Raw genomic sequence first — 18,031 nt, 5'->3', positions numbered from 1 at the left:
TGTCCCTTTGTCCTTGCTGTTGGTATCAGAAAGTCCTGTGGCAACCTTTGAACACAGCTGAATGCCAGGTAGCTTTGATTTGCCTAAGGAAAAAGTCTATTTTAAACTATAAGTGAAGCCAAATTTTTTAGGTTAGATTCTTACCGACAAAACATACATCGCCACAGTCAGAGTTTCCAGTTAAAGCAGTTACAGTGCCAGTGCCTGCGGTTAAGGTGCCTGTTGTCTAGGTCCAAAAAGACAGCTGCCTCCTAATGAAACAGCCGTAAAACTTCTCCACTAAAATGGAGCACATTTAATTTGCCTACAGAATTACTGGGGATGTGAAAAATAAAGCCTTTGCTGAATTTAGAAATGAAAATTTGAAAGTTTTATTCAGAAATGCTCCCTAGAAATAAAACCAGTGGGAGGTGTTTATAAGCCATTTGTTTTTTAAATAAAGACCAAAATGAAGTGACAGAGAATAAAGGATAATTCCTTTCTGAACCTTCATTTTGGAGCAGTACAGAGATGCTGTGTCTGTAATGGCCCGTGGGAACGCATTGAGACCTGGGACTGTTTGCCCACCTTCCTTTCTGGAAGGCGCACTGCCCTGAGCCATAAGCCCCTGTCCTCAGCGTTAGCTCAAGCCCTTCCCAGTGCGCCTCACTGAAGGAGGGGAGGGGGAGGTGTCACAGATAGGCGGTGAGGCCACAGAGGGCAAGGAGGGCCCATCAAGCGGCTGGAGTGCACGCTGAGAGACTGGCCCTGGCTTCTGTGTTGGGGGTGGTGGTTCTCCAGGTCATCAGGTAGCACATTTCTCTGAGTTCTGTGCTACAGGGAAGGCATTTAAGAGTAATAAGAGAGCTTTGTAGAGTTAGAATTGGGCATTATTGCTTGATCATTCACTTAGTAACTTTGGTTGCACACTTCTGTGCAGAGCACTGTCTAGGGCAGGGGTGGGCAAACTTTTTGACTTGAGGGCCACAATGGGTTCTTAAACTGGACCGGAGGGCTGGAACAAAAGCATGGATGGAGTGTTTGTGTGAACTAATATAAATTCAAAGTAAACATCATTACATAAAAGGGTACGGTCTTTTTTTCGGTCTTTTTTTTTTTTTAGTTTTATTCATTTCAAACGGGCCGGATCCGGCCCGCGGGCCGTAGTTTGCCCACGGCTGGTCTAGGGCCTGGGCAGGGAGGGAAAAGGAAGGCCTCCTAGAGGGGTTAGTCCGAGCCAAGAGCCCTTCTGTGGCTCTGCCACACCCCCCACTGAAGCCTGGGAGCTTCTTCTAAAGCACACCAGTGTCCCCTGCTGCCTGCACTCACCTGTCACAGCCAGAGTGACATGTGTGGTTGGATCCTGCATGGGTCACAGCTGCTTTTTTCTGAGCTCTCAATTTCACCTCAGCAGAGTCGTTTACTCCTAACAAGCGAGGAGTAGGGAGATCACATAATGAGGAAGGACCTCCAGCCCCAGGGTTGTTCAAGTCGGCCTCTCCCAGTGCCAGGAAGAGGACTGTGTTCATGCCTCTCCTAGGTGGCACTGCTGAATCTTTGCTTCATCAGGGAGGGACTGAGCCCTGATAGCCTAGATGAGCACGTAGATTCCAAACAGCAGTGACAGCCTTGCAGTAAAAGAAGTTGTCCAATACCTGATCCTTCAAGACGGAGTTGACATCCTCTAACTTGTTGGTTCAGTTTGTCACACCTGATGAGGCTAATTTTTGTGTTTTTACATACATGATCTCCTTTGTGCATTACAAAAGATCTTTTTATCTTGTTGCCTGGCTTCCCATCACAGTCCTTTCTCTATTATTAGCCTACTGCTGGCAGCGGTCAGTGAGGGATTCTCCCTGCTGTAACTTAATCTCTGTTTTTTCAAAAATAATTACTTTTAATTTTCATGAAAGCATTATATGCTTACTTTAGCAATCCTGAAAAAATATAGAGGGGTTTCAGAAAGAAAAAAACATTTCTAGCTATAACACTCAACAGTGACTACTGTCGATATTTGGGGAGTATTTTTTATGATTATACTATTTCTGAAAAATTACACCTCCTCACTTACTTTCATTTTAAAAATTTATAAATATTTTTAGTAATTTCACAGAGGAAGGGAGAGGGAGAAAAAGATAGAAACATCAGTGATAAGAAAGAATCATCCATCAGCTGCCTCCTGCATGCCCCACACTGGGGATCTAGCCCGTATCCTGGACATGTGCCCTGACTGGGAATCGAACCGTGACCTCCTGGTTCATAGGTCGACATTCAACCACTGAGCCACGCTGGTCCCGCTAAATATTTTTTATGGGTTTAGTTTTTTACTGTGATATAATCCCTTTGAATTAAGGTAGTTTCTGATATTTCAGAATCTTAAATAAAAGTGTGATGCTCTTAAAAAGAATAAAATACTTAGGAATTAACTTAACCAAAGAGGTGGAAGACTTGGACATTGAAACCTACACAATGTTGTGAAAGATACTAAAGACACAAATAAATAGAAAGACACCTGTGTTTGTGGGTCGGAAGATGAACATTGTTCAGATGTCAGTACTGCCCAAAGGAACCTACAGGCTCAATGCAATCCCTGTTAAAATTCTGACAGTATTTTTTTCCAAAAATAAGAAAATCCATCCTAAAATTCACATGGAATCTCACGGGACCCTGATAGCCAAAGCAATCTTCAAAAACGATGAACAAAGTAGGAGGTCTTACACTTTCTGATTTTAAAACTTGCACAAAGTTACAGTAATAAAAACAGCATGGTACTGGCATAAAGACAGTCATGTAGAACAGCATAGTGGAATAGAGAACCCAGAAATAAACCCTCTGCTATATGGTCAAATGGTTTTCGGCAAGGGTGCCACTCATTCATGAGGAAAGGACAGTCTCTTCAAGAAATGGTCTTGAGCTCAGCTAGTGTGGCTCAATGGTTGAGCTTTGACCCATGAACCAGGAGATTACCGGTTCAATTCCCAGTCAGGGCACATGTCCAGGTTGCAGGTTCAGTCCCCAGTAACAGCGTGTAGGAGGCAGCCGATCAGTGTTTCTCTTGTCATTGATATTTCTATCTCTCTCCCTTTCTCTAAAATCAATAAAAGCATTTTTTTTAAGAAATGGTTTTTAGAAAATTGAGTATCCACATGCAAAAGAATAAAGTTGGGCCCTTACCTTACACCACACACAAACACTATTGCAAAGTGGATCAAAGACCTAAATGTAAAAGCTAAGATTATGAACTCTTGGTGGAAAACAGAAGAAAAACTTTAGACATTGGATTTGTCAATGATTTCTTGACTATGACACCAAAAACATAGGCAACAACAACCAAAAGGATAAATTAGACTACATCAAAATGTAAAACTTCTGTGCATCAAAGGACACAATCAACAAAGTGAAAAGGCAACCCACAGAATGGAAAAAATATTTGGAAATCATTTATCTGATAAGGGACTCCTACAACTCAACAATAAAATAACAAATGATCCTACTTTAAAATGTGCAAAGGACTTGAATAAACATGACTTGAATAAACATTTCTCCAAAGAAGAAATACAGATGGCCAAAAAGCACATGAAAAATGATCAACATGCAAATCAAAATCACAGTGAGATACTTCACACCCATTAGGTTGACTACTATAGATGATAGGTAGGTAGGTAGGTAGGCAGGCAGGCAGATAGATAGATAGATAGATAGATAGATAGATAGATAGATAGATAGATAGATACTAAATAGTACATATCAGGAACATACATGCTTTGGCAAGGATGTGGAGAAATTTGAACCCTTGTGCACTGTTGGTGGGATTGTAAAATGCTGCTGCGGAAAACTACATGGTAATTCACCAGAAAATTAGAAATAGAATTACCATATGATCCAGCAATTCAATTTCTCAGAATGTACCCAAAAGAATTGGAAGCAGGGACTCAAATAGTTTTTGTGTACCCAGGATATAACAGTGTTATTTACATTAGCCAAAAGGTGGAAGCAAACTAATGTCCATCAAGGATGAATGGGACAAGATGGGGTCCGTCCATCTAAAGGCATATTATTTGGCCCTAAAAGGAAAGAAACTCTGAGAACGTGGATGAACCCTGAGGACATTGGGAAATAATCCCATCACAGACGACCAATTCTGTCTGGTTCCACTCCGATGAGGTCCTTAGAATAATCAGACTTAGACAGTGGGATGGTGTGTGTGGGGGCTGCGAGAGGGGCGGGGAGGTAGTATTTATTGGGGGACCAAGTTTCAGTTTTTCAGGATGGAAGTGTTCTGTGGATGAATGGTGGTGATGGTTACACAACAATGTGAATGTATTTAGTGCCACTAAACTGTGTACTTAAAAATGGTTAAGATGATAAATGTTATGTTTTGTGTTTTTTAGCAAAATTTTTTAAAGTTAAAAAAATGTGGTGCTCACTCATGGCTACTGTATTTCTAGAATGGATTCCCAGAAGTAAAATTACTTAAGGAATCTTGACACATATTATCAAATTATTTTCCAGAACAATTTATAGATTTTTTTGGCAGGGTTACAGCTTGCTTTTACCAGTATTGAGTAATTATAATTCTTAATAATTATTGCTGATTTGATAGGTGAAGAATTACTTTCTCATACAATTCTTGATAATAGTTCTTTTGTGAACTAAATCATTTAAACATTGAGGCCTCAGTTTTTTTCTAACCAGTTATAGTATATTGTTAACTCGTTGCATTTGTAGCATTTATATTTCCTTTTGGTGTTCAGAGGAAACATACAAAAATTTGAAACTTTTTAATGTGAGCAATATCCCTTAGGAGTTCAGTGTTTTTAAATGTTCGTTTCTGCTTGAAAATTGATGTTCACTTCCCTTTTCTTCTAAAGGCTATGGAGACTTGGGGTTGTCATTTCCATCTATTTAACTGCTTAACCCAACTCAGATCTTATTTTGGTATGAAATTAAGACTTAAGTTGATTTTCCCTCACATATAGCCAACCAGTCATCCTTGATTTGAGATTAATTCTTTATCATAATATTACACTTGTATAAATATATTTATCAGTTTGGGGCTATTGCTTCTGTCCCATCAACTTGCCTCCTAAGCCCATATCACACTGTCATTAATTTATACACTTTATAGTTGGTAGAACTGGCCTTTTCTATTAGAAGTGTCCTCATTCTTCTTGCTTCTTATTTTTCCTGGTGAACTTAAGGATTATTTTGTCAAGTTACCAGGAAAATAAAGAGACCCAGGTGAATTTTGACTATAAACCAATTTTAGGAAGAATTAACACCAGCCTATTTATAGTATTTACTAGAGGCCCAGTGTACAAAATTCGTGCACTTGGGATGGGGGGGGTCCCTCAGCCTGGTCTGCGCCCTCTTGCACTCTGGGAGCCCTTTGGGGATGTCTGACTGATGGCTTAGGCCCGCTCCCGGAGCAGGAGCAGCCTAAGCTGTCAGTCGGACATCCTTAGTGCTGCTGCGGAGGCAGGAGAGGCTCCCACCACTGCCGCTGAGCTTGCCAGCTGTGAGCCCGGCTTCTGGCTGAGCAGTGCTCCCCCTGTGGGAGCGCACTGACCACCAGGGGGCAGCTCTTGCGTTGAGTGTCTGCCCCCTTGTGGTCAGTGCGCATCATAGCGACCAGTCATTCCACTGTCAGGCTGAAACTGGCTCTCCGACATCCCCTGAGGGGTCCCAGATTGCGAGAGGATGCAGGCCAGGCCGAGGGACCCCACCAGTGTCCGATCGAGGCCAGAGAGGGACGTAGGAGGTTGGCTAGCTGGGGAGGGACGGCGGGAGGGCTCCAAGGCATGTCCAGCCTGTCTCAGTCCCAATCGGCCGGACCCCAGTAGCAAGCTAACCTACCGGTCAGAGTGCCTGTCCCCTTGTGGTCAGTTTACGTCATAGCGATTGGTTGACTGTCTGCCCCTTGATGGTCAGTGCACAGTCATAGCAAGCAGTTGAGCGGCCTTAGCATATCATTAGCATATTATGCTTTGATTGGTTGGTTGGCCAACCAGATGACCAGACACTTAGCATATTAGGCTTTTATTATTTAGGATGCTTCCAGTCCAGAAACATACCTTATCTTTACTTGTTCAGGGTTTTTTCCTTCCCCATATTATTGATTTTTTTGTTTCTCTTTTAGAGTGTGTTTTATTGGTGATTTCCAGATCACAGTCTTTTAGTTCTTTAAAGAACTTCATATGCATAAGGCTCAAAAGAGCATGCAGAGTCACTAAGAAAGTTGAGATCCTTTGATCTAAGACCATTAGGGAAAAATGCATCAGGAAATGTCTTCACTTTTTCTTTGACTTCTAATCTGAATGTTTTATATAAAGACTAGGGGCCCAGTGCACGAATTCGTGTACCTTGAAAGGAACTGTGGGCCACAAGGCTGCGGTAGGCACAGGGGCGGTTCTTGGCCCATTCTCCGCACAACCACCTGGCACCTCCCACCTCGGTCACCTGTTCCCTGTCTGCCAGCAGCCCCACTCCCGCTGCTGCCACTTCCATGCGCTGACGGCTCGGAGTGATTGGGGCCAGCGCCAGCAGCAGGTGCTACTGGCAGCTGCTTCCCTGATCACCCCTCAGGAGCCGGAGGAGAAGGAGAAGCCCTCAGGGGTGATTGGGGCCAGAAGCTGCTGCTCACATCCACTGACAGCACCGAGCGATCGGCACTGTCACCAGGCACCAGGCACCAGCAGCAGGTGCGAGTGGGCCGGCTTCGAGTGTGAGCAGGACCAGCCCCGGTAGCAGGTGCGAGTGGGACTGTCACCGATAGCGGGTGTGAGAGGCGGTTGCCAGGCCCGATTGCCACTCAGGAGCAGGGGGAGGTAGAGAAGCCTTCAGGGGCAGCTGCCCATATCACACAGTGTGATATGGGCAGCTGCCGCTTGGACCCGCAGATGGCACTGAGTGATCAGGGCTGGTGCCAGCAGCAGGTACAAGTGGGACTGGTGCTGGCAGCAGGTGTGTGCGATGGGTGGGACCATGGGGCACAGGAGCAAAGAATTTTCAGTAACCACCAGAGGCTCACCCAGTTGACAGTGACCGCGCCCCATCTTGGTCTGGTGCCCTGCTCACCTGCTCCACCATCCCACTGCAGCCGATGCCCGCCATGTTCCATGCTCGCCCCCTGATGGTCAGTGCACATCATAGTGACCAGTTGTTCCACCTTTCAGTCTATTTGCATATTAGCGTTTTATATATATAGATTCTAGGTGGTATTTCCCCCTTATTTTGCATTCTGATTCATTATCACAATCTTAGGACAGGTACTTGCCTCATCTTGTCTCAAGTGAAAAATTAAAGTATTTGAGGGCAGGTCTCTATGTTTTTAAAGTACAGACCTGCAGTAAGCATGTGCTTCTGGATCGTTACCAAGCCCCCTGTACCCCTCATTCCTAATTGTACTTAAGTCTGAGTTCATCTGGCATCACTCCAGAGGTGAGGGGGTGAGGGGGAGCCATTTCACCCACCTCCAGCGAACCCAGAGGGTCAGCACCCAGAATCTAAATTCACATCACCTGACTCCAAGCACAGACTGTTTTTGTTAAGCCACGTCTGCTGTTCAAATGGCAGAGAAGCCAGGCAGGTGTGAGGCTCCTCACCGGTGCCTGCTCCCTGTTACTCGTTATAATTTCGTGGCCAGCTATAGACTCCAGCAGCATCCTCAGCTCTGTGGAAAGGGGGGGGGGGGCGGTAGGGGGGGACTTGGGTGTGTTTTTACTTGTTTATTTGTTTTTAATTCTCACCCAAAGATACATTTTTATTGATTTTGAGAGAGAAACATTGATGTAAGAGAGAAACATCCATCAGTTGCCTCCCATTCTCACCCGGACCAGGAATTGAACCCGAAATCTAGTTATATGTGCCCTGACTGGGAATTGATGTAACTGCCCACCCTAGTTGTGTTCCAGGTGTTTCTCCTTATTAATATATTTAAGAACCAAAGGGTTTTTACATTCTTGTTCATAAGTGAGCAAGAGGGGTGGGGGGAGTTGTGTGAGAAATTATAAAAAGAGGTATGTGGTTCAGACAAACTTAGTTGTACATGTGAAGAAGTGAGGAATTTCTTAAGTCCTGCCTGCCAGAGAGATTATTCTTAGAGTTTACTTGTTTTTATTTGGTGCTCATATATTTCTTAGTGTGGGGAATCTATTCAACCCTCCCCCACCCCACCCAGGATATTCCAATTTAGAAACTATGTCTTTCTCCTTGGAACAGCTTTTTCATTAGCTTTTTTTATAAATAAAAAATTAAGATCTGAGCAATAACTTTTAATACTAGCCCCATAAAAATAATTTTAAAATATTTTTAATTTTAAATATAAACAAAATATCTAAAACGTAAAAGTATCTAATATGTTGACATCTTTAAAATACAATAAATACTGCATTTTGTTTTGTCTTTTTTAACTCCTACTTTCTAGCAATTAAAGTTTTCATTTTCCATATAATTTCATTTTTTTTAAGTTTTAACTTAATTTTTCCAATAAAAATTAGAGCTCAAGAAGAACCAGTGTTTGGTGATTATAAGTTTATAACTTGGTGGTAGGAGAGGTTGACAAGAGTCCAAATTTATGAATTGGGACTGTGTAATATTTGAATAGCTGTTTGCTTTAAAAAAAAATACACACCTGGATTGCCAAGATGCTAAATAAAATACAGACATTAAAGTCATTAGAACTAGAAAATAGAAGGCGGCCAGTGGGTATAAAATCCATTGACTTTGGGGTACCAATTAGGGGACTACTGAAATTTCAGGTTCCGGTACAGATACCCACACACACTGGTTTTGGTAGCTCTCAATCATCTGTTTACAGTCTGGCGGGGTTATGGCCTCAATCCTGCCCCCTTAGAAATGGGATCTTTGCCTAAAAGTTATTGAAATGAATACTGCAGAAAGCCAAAAATGCCCTGGCTTCCCGTGCACGCTGACAGCCAAACTGAAGGCTCTTTCCATTTGCAGGTTTTTTTTAGTGTCATTTTAAGTTGCAGCTTCCGGCCAATCGGCGGGCTCCGTGCCTGCTGACATCACGCGGCAGCCAGTTCCCTCCAGCTGCAGAGCTTCAGTTTGTCTTTTTTTTAAAACTAAAATGGAGGCTGCTTTCTTGCCTTAAGGAGTCCATTGCCTTCCCCGCCGAGTCTAGATGTTGACATGTAATAAAGCGGGGGGCAGGATGGTGGTGGATGCGGCCAACTCCAATGGGCCTTTCCAGCCCGTGGCCCTTCTCCATATTCGAGGTAAGTTATTGTGCGTTTCACTGAGTCGGAACCTTCTGTGGCTAGTTAATAAATGGCTATTGTGCTTCAGATACGACCAGCAGGAAGTCCTTTCCAGCAGAATTCATGGTTTCACTGCAGACTTAACCAGGGGCGGCTGGGCGTGTCCCTGCAGTTTGGCTTTTTACGTTCTACTCACAGAATTTGAGTCTTGAGAGAGGCCTTGCATGCATAGTTCAAAGCTGGTTTTTCTGCTTTCTGCTCGCTCTCCCATCCCCCTTTCCGAGCTGTGCTGATGTCAAAGGATGTGAAGTCACCGCCTGGGGAAGGTGTTGGGTGGGGGGAGGAAGGGGAGGCGGGTGGCAGTGCCTGGCCAAGTTGTCTGTCCGTCCGCAGAGTTTCTGTTACATCTATGCTGCTTAATACTGCGAAGGTTTCATCGGGGACACATCCCTGAATTAAAGATGAATTGCAGTCAGAAATTGTGCAGAAACCATTAGAAAAGAACTTCCTTTGAAAGGATTGTTTTCATTCTTGCTGTGGAGCCTAAAAGAGACATACAGTCCTTCTCTGAAATATTGAAATCCATTGTGGGTCCTAATTTCTGAAATGTTGGTGCTTTCGTAGACACCTAGGACATATTTTGCATTTAAATTGGCTCTGTCTTGCCATCTGACTTTAATATTTAACATGGCAACAAGTTTTCAATGTGTATATAGGTTACTTTTAATAATTTCAGTTTGCCTCTTATAATTTATACAAAATTTGGCTTAAAAAACACAAACTTAGCTTAGAAGACAATTCCTATAGTAATTAATAATAGTAACATTAAAATGTGTTCGTGTAGTACTATACTTATTCTTGGTATTTTAAAATATTTATTATGCAGATTTTTTGTTGGGGTGAAATAGAACATAGATGTTAAAAGCTTCTTACAAGCATTTCAAAATGTATATCACAGCTGTGCCTAACAAGACCATTTGACCTGTCAGAATCCCCTTGAGGAAGGGTGGGGGCACATTTTCTAGGTGACTAAATAGTTTGTGTGACTAAAGTGCAGGGCAGGATTTTTCAGAGCCCAGGGTGGACCCAGGGATGATAAACGCAATCAGTTGGAATAAAATGGGTGTTGCTGTTCTCTCCAACCCTCTTTACTGAAGCTGGTGGGAATGAGTGTCCACAGTGACCAACTTATAGGTCAGGCTGTGAATTTGCTGTTTTGCTGTGTGCCCAGGAAAGAGCAAACGCCACCGAGCGTGGCCTGTAGATAATTCAGCTGTAAGAGCCAAGTGGGCAAAAACAAATGCAATTGTGATTTAAGTTGGCAGTACTTATTTTGAAGTATCTTATAAATAATAGACATATTTGATTTGTGAGATTTCTGATTTTATTAGACACTTGTGTACCAGTTATTTTTTGAACTATGAATTTATTCTGAAATGAAATAATTTTATTTTTTATCTTACACCACATTGATTTTGTTTTTTTAATTCCAAGACTTCGTTATGGCCTATTTGTACTTTCTGCTGTTGGGTGAGTGGTTGGTTGTTTGCTCTCTAACCTCGGAGGGAAAGGAGTGGAGTGCATTAACTTGAAGGGACTTGAGTTGTTAAGAAGGGGTCACCTTTAGGGACCTAAAACTAATTTCTAATTCAAATGGTGGGGGTACTTTCTAATTTCAAAACTTGAAGAATGCTTGATTTACTGGTAAGGATTTTTTTAAGAAAAAGCATGTTAATGAGAGGTTTAGCAAAGTGTTGTATTTATTTGGGCTTTGAGAGTCTTGATTAGTTTAACATCCGGTTAGCAGCTATGCTGTGTGTTCAGTGCCGAGGGTCATTAAACTTGACTGAGAGACAGCCCCACCGCAGAGGAGCCCAAGTTCAGTGGAGAAACCCAGCAAGGACCCTGGTGCAGGAGAGACACCTGAGGAGCCAGCTCTGGGCAGGTGCACTAGAGAGCGGGGCCTGATGTAGTGGTGCTGGGAAAGGGCCCAGGGGCCGCACTGAGGGGCTCCTCTCACCCTGGAGCACCATGGTTCCCACTTAGGGAGCAGGGTCTCCCACAGGGATGGGAAAAGAGCCTGCCCAAGGTCACACAGCCTGTAAGTGGCAGGGCCAGGCCTCAAACCTGGCTACGTTTAGACCATTAAAAAAAAACTACCTCATTTAAAATTGAAATTTGGGCTGTTTGTAGAACCTTTGCCACAGGATTAATAGCAGTTCTTTCCAAGGCCTTATCAACATCCATCTGTTTCAGCAGCCTCTTTTGTATGACAGTTTTGTGCCCAGGACTCACTTCTTCATTTATTATACAAATATTTGTCCAGTCCCTGCCTCCTCCTGCCAAGCAGGACCCTATGAAGCAATGGCGATGGCCCAGCTTTCCTAGAGTTTACAGGAGGGGGTGGGGAGGGGGGAGCAGACAAGTAAACAAATAAATCAATACTATCACTACACTGATTAGTTGTCCCAATTGGCTTGGTGGTTTCCTTCTATTAGATAGTCTAGCATTTTCCATTAATATGGTGAATTAGCATATTCTAAAAAGTTCAAGTGTGAACGTGACATACTATTGAACACTTCTGCCTGTAGAAGGAGGGAGGTGCCTGGACCCCGATGGCTGTAAATTTAACTTGATGATTTAAATCCTGTACTTCCAGTGCTGTCCAAGGGAACTGCTCGGTGTCAGGAATGTTCTCCGTGCTATCTGTCCACTGCCGTGGCCCCTGGCCACATGTGACTGTTGAGCACTTAAAATGTGACTAGTGCAACTGAGCAATTGAATTTTAAATTGTATTTTATTTCAAATTTAAATAGGCACATGTGTCTAGTGACTGCTGTATTGGACAGCACAGCTCTGGATGGGGATTGACAATGTTTTCAGTTTCTGGGCAGTCACTGTTTTTGGCCGTGATGAAAGCAACCATAGACAATAAGTAAACGAAGGGGCGTGACGGTGTTCCAGTAAAGCTCTATATACAAAAGCAGGGGGCAGGTTAGATTTGGCCTCTGGTTCAGGCTATTGCTTGAATTATTTTACTAATCCTCACCCAAGGATGTGTTTTTATTGATTTGGGAGAGTGAGAGAGAAACATCAATATGAAAGGGAAACTAATAATCAGTTGCCTCCCGTACAGGCCCCAACTAGGGATCGAACCCTAAACTTTTTTGGTGTACAGGACCAAGCCTCCCATCTAAGGCTATTGCTTGAATTTTTTTTTTATATTTTATTGTGTTTTTTTTTTACAGAGAGGACAGGAGAGGGATAGAGAGTTAGAAACATCGACGAGAGAGAAATATCGATCAGCTGCCTCCTGCACACCCCCCACTGGGGATGTGCCCGCAACCAAGGTACATGCCCTTGACCGGAATTGAACCTGGGACCCTTCAGTCCGCAGACCGATGCTCTATCCACTGAGCCAAACCGGTCAGGGCTTGCTTGAATTTTTTAATTGCCTGTTAAGAATAGTAAAATAGCCCGGCCAGCATGGCTCAGTGGTTGAGCATCAACCTATGAACCAGGAGGTCATGGTTCGATTCCTGGTCAGGGCACATACCCAGGTTGCCAGCTCGATCCCCAGTAGGGGGCATGCAGGAGGCAGCTGATCCATGATTGTCTCTCATTGTTGATGTTTCTCTCTCTCTCCCTCTCCCTTCTTCTCTGAAATAAATAAAATCAATAAAAATATATATTTTTTTTTTAAAAAAGGAATAATAAAACAGGTGTCATGTGGTCTTCCCTCTACTTGATGGCTGGGTGGGGTTTGGGGAACTGGGCCCTCCATAGATAGAACCCACATTTATGTCCAGAGCTGGGCTCAGAGCAGAAAGAGCCAAGCCAAAATGACATTCATGGCCAGAGAGGAAGAAAGCTATCTGATCCTTTTCCAGCTGGCTGTTATTCTGGCCTCAAGAAAGTTGTTAACTGCCCTAATCTTGTTCTAGTCCTTAGCAAGCTCACCCATCTATGAGTCTGTATTTGAAAGACTGGTAGGGAGCCAGAGAGCAAATTACTCTTTTTGTGTAAGCCCATTCTTCCTGGGAAATGGAGGTCTGATGATAGAAAGGTTTAGTTTCTCACGAGTCTTCCTGGATCACCAATTAAATGGAAATCTTCACCTTAGAGAAGAGTGTGCAGGAAGGCTGTGTGGAAGTTGGATTCCCTGGTGTCATTTCCTGCTACACTCAATCTAATGGCTTAGCCGGTACTACTAGTAAAACCTGTACACACGCACGTGGGTTCCTAGATGGAGAACACACCTGCATGATGTGCAGTCAGTAAATACTAGTGAGGACGTGCCTAGGATGATCCTCACTCCCCTAAATGAGGAAGGAAAAGTGTTTCGGTGATGACCAAAAATAAAAAACTCTCCAAAAGATCAAGCCAGTGACTCAGGATTACCTCACAAACAGCTGTATGTTGTGTAGCTGTCGCACTCTGCCTTGACTTTTTAGAAATATACCTTCAAAGCTCACTTGTAGAGGGTACATAGAAATGTACCCTCTATGTAAAGATGTTTATTTTGTGTTCCTGAGGTGTGGAACTTAACCACAGTATCACAGGGGAGGGGGAGTGCATGTTGTGTAAAGCCTGTGCATCATTGTTAATTGTCTGCCCTTGAACTTGGGTACAGTGTCTGCTCAGGTTTCTGGTCATGATTCCTGCCTTGCAGCAAAAGCTAAACTCTTGGAATTTTTTCATTAGAATATGTTACTTGTGTTGAAGAATAAAAGAACAATAAGAGGAAAAGTTAGTAGTCAAGAAAAATGGGTACGTTTTTATTTTTTTTATTTTTTTTTTTAAATATATTTTTATTGATTTTTTACAGAGAGGAAGGGAGAGAGATAGAGAGTTAGAAACATCGATGAGAGAGAAACATCGATCAGCTGCCTCCTGCACATCTCCTACTGGGGATGTGCTCGCAACCCAGGTATATGCCCTTGACCGGAATCGAACCTGGGACCTTTCAATCCACAGACCGACGCTCTATCCATCGAGCCAAACCGGTTTCGGCATGGGTACGTTTTTAATCCTAGGAAAAGGACAGACACCTGACAGGCAGAGTGGTTGGGATACATGCTGCTTCTGGCTCCATGGCAGGGTGGTTTCTCTAACCCAGTGATGGCGAACCTATGACACGTGTGTCAGAGGTGACACGCGAACTCATTTTTTTGGTCGATTTTTCTTTGTTAAATGGCATTTAAATATATAAAATATCAAAAATATAAGTCTTTGTTTTACTATGGTTGCAAAGATCAAAAAATTTCTATATGTGACACGGCACCAGAGTTAAGTTAGGGTTTTTCAAAATGCTGACACGCCGAGCTCAAAAGGTTCGCCATCACTGCTCTAACCCTACAACACAGCATACTGAGAGGTGAGCAGGATGGGTCCTGCTGTCTCTCTCCCCAAGGTCACCAGCCTGTGCGGATGAGTCCAGGCCCCAGCCCCCTGCCCCAGTGGTGTCCCAGAAGGAGAGGCAGTGTGTATGGAGCACTTCAGCACCAGGCCTCCCCCTCTGTCCTATCACTGAGCTGCCTGCACTGTGAGACAGTGTTACTGGCCTATTCTAGTAAAGCAGGGGCACGCTCTTTTGCCCAGGGCCACAGCGATGAATGAAGTGGGAGTCAGCCCAGCTCCCTTGGCACCAGGGCAGGGTGTTGAGGGGTGGCTGTAAACGCTCCCATCACGTGTACCTTCTGGTTGTTATGCTTTCTATACTGTGATATATTTCAGTGTCTGGAGTTCAAACTCATCTCGGGTTTAAGGGAAAGTTGGTGAAGCTCCACGCATCCATTCATGTTGTGAGGGGGAAGTTGAAGATGTCCTTCCTGCTGTCCCATTTCACTTACCCAGTCAGCCAGTTATTTATCGCTGGTTTAATTTTATTTCCTCCATGAATCGTAAGTGTCCTGGGGAAGGTCGTGGTCAGCCGGTTCTTTTTCATGACGTCTGAGACCATCTCTGAGTGTAAGCACTGGTGGATTGAAAATAAAAAGTTGTTTCTCTGAATGACCACTCAGAGAATAGTTACTGGTGTGTTTCTTAGCTAATTACTTGGTCAGTCAAATAGTACTTGTCAGTCTCATGAGAAGCTGTATGAGGGACCTGGTTGAAAAAATTGACCACAGGTAACCACTCTGCCTCGCCCGCCTGATCTCCTCTTCCCTGTCAGATGGAAATAGCCCCACCCAGGATGTGGAAACAGGAAAACTCTAAAAAACAGGGCAAGTCGCTACTCTCGTGATGTACTTAAAGAAAAGTCTTTTGAATCTTGAAAACACATTGGCTCAAGCGCACGAGGACAGACTGCTGCTACAGCAAGTGAGGTCTAGTTTTGCTTCAAGCCCTTGAATTCATCATCCACAAATCAAAACCCCTTCAACTTAAACAACAAAAGAGATGTAATAGTGAAATACAGTGAGCAAATCTGTATAGGATCCTTGTTTTAAAAAGACAAAATCAAACCACAGAAGACCTTGCTGGGGCAGTCGGGGGATTGTGATCCTGTTCTCTGTGCAGGTGTGGCAGAGGCTGTGCTGCCAGGCCGTCCTGCTCTGGGGCTTGCAGGAGGGTCCTAGGAGGGCCTAGCATGATCTCTACAAGCATTTGAAACATCAGAGAAAAGTCACTGTGCCCAAGTGTGCTCAAATGCAGACACCTGCCAGTTCTAGGACAGTGGGTATACAGGTGTGTCCTGTAGGTTTTCTGTAATGTTTGAGAGAAATATCTTTAAAATGTTCTGCTTTGGAAAAAGTGTGCAAAGGAAATGGCATTGCTTAGAATTGTTTCCTTAATTTTGAGCAGCAGCCTTTTATGTTCAAGCTTCAGCCTTTCCTGTGTTTTCCTTTTTATTTTGATGTTGTCAAATTAGCCATCTGGGTGGGCAAGGTTGAGACCCAGCCGCTGCTGGCAGCCTCACAGCAGGGGTGCCCCCACCTGCTGGTACAGTCTCCTCCTTGCTAACTCAGAGTGGCTGCATAGACCGCTACGCCATCTTACCAAACGGTGTTGGGGGTGTACACCTTTTTTTAATGTTTATTGGCATTTTATTGGTCTTTTAAAGGGTAACAGCCTTTAAGGCACACTCTGAGAGAAAACCAAGGTTCCCTCTGAACTTGAGAGGCAGGGTGCTTGGTGGTTGAGGGTGGGGGAGGCGTTCTGAAACCACAAGACTGGGGTGAGCTTCCTCACCCACTCCACCCCTGCTCTAGTCTTGGGCAAGGGACTCAGCTCTCTGGGCCTGGAAACAGGAATGACATGAGAACAAGGTGACCCACCTCTGGGTTCTGTGAAGTTTAAATGAGTGTGTGTAATCCGTGTAGAAAATGGTGCCGGCCACTGTGTAAGACTCGGAGTGTCAGTGGTCGCCGAGGTCATCCCTTTTCTAGGTCACGTGTGGCACTTCAGAGCCCAGTGCCTTAACCACACTCACTCCATTTATTTGTATTTGTTCCTCTTGTCCTTCACCTCCTGAAGAAATTAGTGCCATCATAGTCCTGGAGTGTGTGCTGTGTGCTGCTGGTGGGTTGTGTATGGAATGTCCTCACAGGACGAGCCCAGACTCAGTCTCCAGGGCATCTCCAGAGTGTAGACTGCTCCCGTCACTTCTCTTGGGTCCATCTGTTAAGTAAAATAAGAGACCATATTTATACACATTCCTCCCCTCCCCATTTTAGCTCTTGTGAAGAAAAGAGTTTTCTCATTATATGAGAAAGAGACATTATATGTGATTATCACAAATAGGATGACTTCACTTGTCACATCCCTTTAGTTGTTTTTAATACAGATGTTACTTTCTGTTCATTAGCAACTTGACTTCCCAAAACATACTGTCTTATTGTCAAATTAGAGGCCCAGTGCACGAAATTCATGCACTCGGCAGGGTTGGGGGGTCCCCTCAGCCCGGCCTGCGCCCTCTTGCAGTCCAGGAGCCCTCGGGGGATGTCTGACTTCTAAGTCAGCAGTCGGACATCCTTAGTGCTGTTGTGGAAGCAGGAGAGGCTCCCACCACTGCCACTGCACTCACCAGCTGTGAGCCTGGCTTCTGGTTGAGCGGCGCTCTCCCGGTGGGATGCACTGACCACCAGGAGGCAGCTCCTGCATTGAGTGTCTGCCCCCTGGCGGTCAGTGCATGTCATAGCGACCTATCGTTCCACAGTTCGGTAGATTGCATATTAGCCTTTTATTATATAGGATCCCATAATATTAAACTCCTGAATTCCTTTAAGATTTTTTTAATTGGGATAGTATTTGAACTAAGTGGGATCTCAACTGTAACCTTAAATCTTATTGTTTTAAGTTTTAATGCTGTGGTATTTTTCATAGAATTTGAATTTAAACACTGTTTGGGTTGGTTTTTCCATCTCTGTCATTGATGTTTGTGAACTTTTAGTGCAACATTTGGATTCTTTTTTTTTTAATTGATTTTAGAGAGAGAGGAAGGGAGAGAAAGAGAAACATTGATTTGTTGTTCCATTTGTTTATACATTCATTGGTTAATTCTTGTATGTGCCCTGACCAGGGATTGAACCCACAACCTTGGGGTATCAGGATGATGCTCTAACCAACTGAGCTACCCGGTCAGGGCACAGCATTTGGATTCTTGTCTGTGGTTGTGTTACTCATGAGCAGTATGCTCTAATTACAGTATTTTGACTTATAAAACTATGGAGAAGAGTAATGTTTCACTTTGGGAACAAGCTCAGTTCTTTCTATGTAGCTGGTCCCTGATTCTTGGTGGTGAGGGTGGCACATACTTGTGTGTTTGCGGTTGTCCATCATGTCTATACATGGAAAACTGGGAGTTGTTTTCTTCACCTTTATGTATA

At 43.8% G+C, this 18,031-nt stretch overlaps 1 protein-coding gene across 10 annotated transcripts in view; it reads left to right on the top strand.

Annotated features, from left to right (window-relative positions):
* Positions 1 to 18,031, top strand: part of PPP2R5C (protein phosphatase 2 regulatory subunit B'gamma) — a 118,590-nt gene that overhangs the window by 12,797 nt on the left and 87,762 nt on the right. For 2 of the 10 annotated variants that reach the window (XM_006103296.3, XM_006103295.3), the window contains exon 1: positions 8,996 to 9,218. The exons of the other annotated variants lie outside the window; for them this stretch is intronic. In XM_006103296.3, the coding sequence (XP_006103358.1) occupies positions 9,125 to 9,218 (94 nt within the window). In that variant the 5' untranslated portion in view covers positions 8,996 to 9,124. Of the gene's footprint in view, positions 1 to 8,995; positions 9,219 to 18,031 lie in introns of those variants that run through there. 10 annotated transcript variants of the gene reach the window in all.

This window comes from Myotis lucifugus, unplaced genomic scaffold (assembly GCF_000147115.1).
Source record: "Myotis lucifugus unplaced genomic scaffold, Myoluc2.0 scaffold_479, whole genome shotgun sequence".
Lineage (NCBI taxonomy): Eukaryota > Metazoa > Chordata > Mammalia > Chiroptera > Vespertilionidae > Myotis > Myotis lucifugus.
This window is presented reverse-complemented; position numbering and strand designations above follow the sequence as displayed.